Genomic DNA, 7,275 nt, shown 5'->3' with positions numbered 1-7,275 from the left:
CCATCCATCCATCCATCCATCCATCCATCCATCCATCCATCCATCCATCCCTCCATCCATCTGTCCGTCCATCCCTCCATCCACCCATCCATGCATTTATCCATCTATCCATTCATCTCCTTATCCCTTCATTCAGTTTTCAGTCATTTTTCCATCCACTTACACACTGACCCACAGATCCAGCACCAAAACTCTGGGAAGAAAGTAGAAGGAAACAAGGTTCTGACCACTTCAGCTCCAAAGGTCCCTTCCATGGTGCTGGAAGCTGACCTCGGCCTCTAAGAAAAGGCTCCGGACGGCCTTACTGAGATGACAGTCATGGGTGTAGAGCTGAAAGGGGCCAAATCCCTCATTTTACAGAGCAGCAAAGTCTTCACTCACTCGCTCACTCACTCACTCACTTGCTCACACACTTGCTCACTCACTCACTCGCTCTCTTACTCACTCGCTCGCTCACTCACTCATTGCCCAGGGACACATGGCCAGCATCTGAGGGAGGATGTGAATTCCTTCCTCCTGGTCCCCAAGCCTGCACACTGTCCATACTCTCCCTGGCTCAGGTCCCTCCCCCATTGGCCCGGCCCCCCAGACCAGCCTTCGCTCACAAGGTGGAGAGGTGCGTTGCCATGTGATAGAGGCTGAAGCCGTTACACGCCAGGCAGCCCAGGTTGCAGAGGGAGGAGAGGAGGCGATAGCGGTTGAGCTGTCTGGACAGCTGCCTGTACTTGGGGTTGGACTCGCGCAGCCGCGTGTAGGACTTGCGGGAGAAGAAGCCGATGTCCTGGCCCAGCCCGTAGCTCTGCTCCAGGAGGTGCATGTCAGCCATGATGTCGGAGGTCATCTGGCCAAACCACTGGGCGTTCAGCGCAGACACAATGACGCACACGAAGAAAACAATGAGCTGTGGTGGACAAAGAAGCAGTAAGGATGAGGATGGAGGCCACCAGGACGTACCCTGGGAGCTGGCTGCTCCTGACCTCAGGTATCAGCATCGGTGAGGTTTACAAAGGGCTCCTAGCTGGGGAGTGCAAGGGGGAAACTGAGGCTCAGGGGAGAGTGGCTTCTCCAGTTATACAGCTAGTAGGGATCAAAGCCAAGACTCGAACTCAGGTCTCTAGATCCCATGTCCAGGGCCCTTCCCCCCTAGAATGAGGATTCCCTCCAACCAGTACCTGGGGGGATGGGGGAGATGGCAGATGGGATCGTCTGTTAGACAGCGCTTCCCCGAACCCCCCCCAGCAGAAAAACAGCACCACAAGGAGTCCAGATGTGAGGACAACCCACAGACTAGTCAGTCCACAAACATTTATTGAGCACCTACTGTGTGCCAGGCTCTGTGCCAGGCTCTGAGGATGCAAAGAAAGGGAAGAGACTATTCGTTTGTTAAGTAGCCACTCCTGGAAAGACCCGGTATTGGTCCTCCCTCCTCCTCTGACCCTGACCTGCCACCCCCAGCTATGGTCTCCATCATCATATGCTAACTAATTCTACATTGTCTCTCCCTCTAGAACGTAAGCTTCTGGAGGCCAGGGACATTTCTGCCTTTTCTTTTTGATCTGGTATATACAGGAAGCACTTAATAAATGCTTCTTGACTCACAGCACCCCTGTGAGGAGAGCCAGGCAGTTGTTTACTCTCTCATTTTGAAGAAGGGATAAATGAGGCTGGGGAAGGGGGAAGGAGAGGCCATGATGAGATGACCAATAAACTTGGAACCACAGGCCCGAGGTCTGAATCCTGGCTCTGTAGTTTGCTATCTGTGTGACCCTGGGCAAGTCACTTACCTCCCTCAGCCTCAGTTTCTCTATCTGTAAAATGGAGGAGTTGGACAAGGTGGTCTGTGAGGACCCTTCCAGCTCTACTTCTGTGATTTCCAGTACTTAGCACCATGCTAGGCACAGAGAAACATCTTCATAAATTCAATTAGAATTGAATCTAATCCACCAACTTCCCACCTGTTCCACACCTGGAATGCTGCTTATCATTATGATTTGATGATGGCTCACAGTGTTTGAGAATCAGTGGCACTTTTCCAGCCCCCTTCTGAGATGCCCAGAGACCCCTGGGGTGGGGAGGTGGGGTGGGAGGTACCCACCTGGGTGGTCTCTTCATCACTGAGCAGCTCCCTGGGGTGGCACATGGCAAAAATGGTCAGATTGAAGAAGGAGCAGAGAGAGCCAACGTGGAAATAGTATGGGAAAAGCCGGCTCTGGATGTAGCCCAGGGTGTGGCGGGTCAGGTTTCCACCCATCACAAAGCCTGAAGAGACAGAGGCAGGGTCGGGGGAGAGAGTTGGGCAATGAATTAGTTTTTATATTAACAAGTAGAAATCTGCTTAGGAGAAATGCAAAGTCCAGCATGTGGGCTCAAAAAATCAACCGGGGTGGGGGCAGGGGGAGGAGATGAGCATCATTCATTCATTCATTCATTCATTCATAAATTATGCTAACCTCCAGGAAAACAAATCTAAAAGGTAAGCCAGTAAGCTGCCCCCAAGGAGCTTAAATTCTAATACAGAAAGACAAAACTTAGAAGAGTAGTTGTAGCCTAGCATACTCTGGCTCCCCATCCAAATCTTTTGCATTTAAAAAAAATGTTCATTTCTTCGATTAACAAATAATTATTTTCTCTCCCTCAACTTAAAAACAAAAACCAACGGGGGGGGGGGGGCAGGTGGCTCAGTGAGTAAGAGCACAGGCCCCAGAGTCAGGATGACCTGGGATCGAATCCGGGCTCAGATACTTAGCACCCACCCAGAAATAACTGGCTGTGTAACCTTGAGCAAGTTACTTAACCCCAATCGCTTAAAAACAAAAACCAAAACCAGCAATGCCCTGCTTCTGTGGGTCTGTGATCGTTTAATTTTTAAATACTTGGATAAGTGCATCTCACTCTAATTGGTTTCCTTTGTAACACTAAGTGTCTTATGTTATGCATTTAAAACATGATTCTGAGAAAGGGGTCTGTAGGCTTCACCAGCCTGGTTGCCCAAGGGGTCCAGAAGTGAGGCTTACTATCTGCACGGCCTCCCCTAAGCCTCCACATCCTCATCTACAAAATGAAGGTGTGTGGGCTCTACAGATTCTGGGGTCTCTTCCAGCTATTACCCTGCCTAAGCTTCCATTCCCTCTGATGTTAAGGGGGCGGGGGTGCTTGGACCCAATGAGATTCCTTCCAAAGCTAGAGATCATTCAACAAAGATTTCTTTTCTAAGGACCTACTCCTTCCAGGCATGGTGCTAAGAGTGGGGGCTGTAAAATCAGAAGCCACACCAGCCCAGGACCTCAGGGAGGCTGCATTCTAAAAGAGAATGTAAGAGTTCGCTGGGAACGGCGGGGCGGAAAGAGAGATGTTTCGACTGAACTGCAGGGTCAGAAACAGGGCTGCAATATACTGAGGAATGAGCAGATGGCGAGGAAGGAAAGGCATTGAGCGGTGCTATTCTAGGGTTGTGACAGTGAAAAGGAGAGATAGAGAAGAGACAGCTGGGGGGACTGTTGGGTTAAAGATGGGGAAGACACGGGCATATCTACAGGCAGCGGGAAAGGAGGCAGAAATATTCATTAAAAATACAATTTAAAAATTTTAATTTAAATAAAAAATAGATATAAAGGGGATAGTTGGATGGGGATCTGCGAGAAGAGACAGGAGGGAAGCACAAGTAGGGGGGATGTCCCTGGACAGAAGGACACCTCGTCCCCTAAGACTGGAGCCAAGGAGGGGAGGGGGTGATTGTTGGCTGACTTCAGATATGGAACTGAGGAGGAGGGGGAGGGGCACTCTGGACTCAGAGCTCAGCTGTTCCAGGGTCCTCTGCTAAGAGGGAGAGAAGCGGGGATACAGTGGTGGGAAGAGAGAAGATGGGAGAGGAGTCGTGGGGGAGCACTATGGGAAGGAGTAGGTGAATTTCAGAGTTCTGACTCATGGTGGAAGATGGTGATTTGAGCCGGTGAAGTCTAAGGGGGGAGGGGAGGCCTTCCTCAGAGATGGCTACAGGCCAGGGGACTTGGGAGGCCACAGTAGTCAAGGGAATGTTGGTCTGAAGTTCTCAGGGAGGACTGATGGGTTGGGCTGGAGAGAGACTGTGAGCCAGGAAAGGAGGCCATCCCAGGGTGACAGGAGCCGCCATACCTGGAGGGGGTGCCCAGGGAGGCAGGGCCTTCCATGACCTCTGGATGAGGAGAAGGAGAAAAGATGACCTAATGTTTATTTCTTGCCTGAGGTAGGGGACAGTCTTTATTTCTCCTACTAAAGAAAATATCTAGGATGCATAAGACCCCCAGGAGCCGGTGACCAAGGTTTAATCATAAACCACTCCCAAGCCCATGAGGCTCCCTGTGCCCAAAGACACCTCCCCAGGCACCTTACATGTGCACTATGCAAGCAAGTCACAGGGAGCCTGAATGACTGAGGGGGGCTCCATGTGGCACAAATAAAGGGGGGACAGAGAAGAAGAGGGACCAGAAGATGGCAGACTCAGGCTGGAAGGGGAAAGGCAGTAGATGGAGCATTGGCCCCAGTGTTGAAACCTGCCTCAAACACTTACTAGTTGTGTGACTCTGGGTAAGTCACTTAACAACTGTCTCCCAGCCTCAATGTTCTCATGTGTGAAATGGGTATAATAAAGCACCTACCTCCCAGGGCTGTCATGAGAGTCAAATAAGGTTAGAGATGTGAAGCCCTTGGCCAAGGTGATACATAAATACTAGCTAGAATTATTGCTGTTACCAGGGGCCTCCCACATACAGCCTGACCCTGCTGGGTACCTAACTATCCCACCCCTAGAATGTAAGGTCCCCAAGGGCTGGGCTGGTCTTAGTCACATGAGTGCATGTTATATTCAATCCCTATACGAGGGATCTTCAGCAACAGGATGTAAGCTCCTTGAGGGCAGGAACTGTTCCTTTTTTGGCCATGCATACTCTCTGTTCCCAGCACAGTACCTGGCACACAGCCAGCATTTAATACATGCTTGATGAACTGAATCTCTGCATTCCCCCCCCCCCACTGGGGCCAAAGGAAGGAGGGGACAGATATATGTCTAGCACAATGACTGTATAAAACCCTGCCCCAAGACCCACCTGAAATGAAGGTCACCCAAATCTGCATCCCCCAGAAGGTGGAGAGGAAGATAAGGTGGAGGGTCTTAGCAAGAACAGAGGGTTCCACATCTGTAGGCATTGTGGGCTGCAGGGGCCTGAGGCCAGGATCTGGTATAGACAAAGGGAGACAGTAATTCAGTCATGCACAGGATTCAACAAACAAATATTAGTAAGCAGCCTGGTACAGCAGGAAGGGCACTGGTTCTGGAGGAGGAGGAGGAGCAGAATTCAAATCCTGCTGCTAGCATTGTCTTTAGGACCTTGGGCAAGTCAATTCACCTCTCTAGGCTCCAGTTTCTATGTCTAATAATAACATCTAATATTTATATAGCACCTTAAGACTTACAAAGCAATGTACATATATTATCCCACTGGATCCTCACAAACCACTCAGTCAGGTGGTTGTCATTATTGTTGTTAAGTCATGCTTCAGCTGTGCCCAACTCTCTGTGACCCCTTTTGGGGTTTGTCATTTCCTTCTCCAGATCATTTTGCAGATGAGGGAACTGAGGCAAACAGGGTTAGTGACTTGTCCAGGGTCACATAGCTAGGAAGTGTCTGAGGCCAGATTTGAACTCAGAAAAATGAGTCTTCCTGACTTCACGCCCAATACTCTGTGCACTAGGGTACCCCCTTGCTGCTCCTACTCCATCAGGTAGGCATTTCCTATTAATATCCCCATTCTGCAGAAAATAAAAGTCTAATAACTCCAATGCTCATCCTTAAAAAATCCTAACTTGAATCTGCTATCATCCTCAGTCTCTCCACCTTTTTGTGGGTAGATGCTTTGAGAAGGCCATCTACACTCAATGCTTTACTTCCTTTCCTCTCATTCTCTTCTAAACCCTCTTTAGTCTGGCTTCCAACCTCATCATTCAATCAAAACTACTCCCTCTGCCTCTGACTGTTAATCACCCTCTTCTCATTCCTACTCTCTTTTCTCTGTGTTTCTTACACTGCTGGAAGACTTCTTAGGTTCCTTTGCTGGATCTTCAATGGATCACACCCATTTTCCACATTCACTAACTGAGCACTTTTTTTCTTCTTTTATACTATCTCCCATGGTGTTCTCATCAATTCATATGGATTCATCAACATCTTTGTGCAATCAGTCAATAAACATGTTAAGCACCTACTATGTGCTGGACTTAATGCCCTTGTCCTCAAGAATCTTATAATCTAATGGGGAAAGCAACTCAAATCACATATCTGTTTATCCAGACCTAACCTCCCTCCTTGACCTCCACTTTCCTCTATTGGATATTTCAAAGTGGGCTTCCAGCAGACATTACACACACTCAACATGCCCACAACTTAACTCATTATCCTCCCCCCTCAAACCTCCTCTCTTCTGAATTCCCATCTTACAAACAAGTGTGCCACTGTCCTCCCAAGGTCTGTGATTCTACCTTCATCATGACTCCTGAATTCGCCCCTCCTCTCCTGACCTTGCCCACACCATGGTGCAGACCCTCATTCCCTCATTCCTAGATCATTACAACAGCTGCTGGGGGGTCCGGGGGGGGGGGGCTGCCTGCCTCGAGTCTCTTTCCATTCCAGTCCTTCCGCCTCTCAAATCCCGGTACCAGGCCCCCCCCCCCCCCACTGGCTGTTACTTGGACAAGACCATCCCTCTCCTGGCTTCCCTGGCTTCCTTTCAGTCCAGCCCTCCCCTCTGAGGCTGCCCCTCCTCTGCCTCCTCAGACCAAGAGCTCCTTGAGGACAGGAGCAGGTTTTAGCCTTTCTCTGTATCCCCAGCACCAAACCCAGCACCTGCTGTTCTACAGTGAAGATGATGGTGATCAAGGTTAGTTGATTGACCTTAGAACAGAAAATGTCAAAGCTGGGATGGGCCTTAGGGCAGATAATGCAGGAAAGGAACATGTGGGAAAGTCATTTTAGACGGGAGTAAATGGACAGAAGATGAGAGATGGAGACATACAGAAGGCGAGGGAGAGATATGGGGGAAGGGGGGAAGCAGGAGAGGGGAGGGGGGAGGGAAAGAGGGAGGAGGGAAGCAGGGGGAGGGAAGGAGGGGAAGAAAAGAGGGAGGGGTGGAAGCAGGAGGGAGGGAGCAAGGATGCAAGGGAAGGGGAGGGGGAGGGAAAGAGGGAGGAGGAAAGCAGGGGGAGGGAAGGAGGGGAAGAAAAGAGGGAGGAGGGAGGGGTGGAAG

General features: G+C 50.0%; 1 protein-coding gene across 1 annotated transcript in view; it reads right to left on the bottom strand.

Moving 5' to 3' along the window:
- Positions 1–7,275, bottom strand: part of LOC138164950 (transmembrane protein 205-like) — a 9,658-nt gene that overhangs the window by 1,648 nt on the left and 735 nt on the right. Inside the window, exons 2-4 of the mRNA XM_069092936.1 lie at positions 5,082–5,210; positions 2,096–2,259; positions 1–901 (exon numbers count right to left, since the gene is read on the bottom strand). The exon at positions 1–901 is cut by the window's left edge and continues 1,648 nt beyond it. Of these exons, the coding sequence (XP_068949037.1) occupies positions 602–901; positions 2,096–2,259; positions 5,082–5,210 (593 nt within the window). The 3' untranslated portion in view covers positions 1–601. The remainder of the gene's footprint in view (positions 902–2,095; positions 2,260–5,081; positions 5,211–7,275) is intronic.

This window comes from Petaurus breviceps, unplaced genomic scaffold (genome assembly GCF_028583685.1).
Source record: "Petaurus breviceps papuanus isolate PSGF00001 unplaced genomic scaffold, PetGlider_PUasm1.0 207, whole genome shotgun sequence".
NCBI lineage: Eukaryota > Metazoa > Chordata > Mammalia > Diprotodontia > Petauridae > Petaurus > Petaurus breviceps.
The sequence above is the reverse complement of the archived record's forward strand: the minus strand, read 5'-3'. Positions and strand labels throughout refer to the sequence as shown.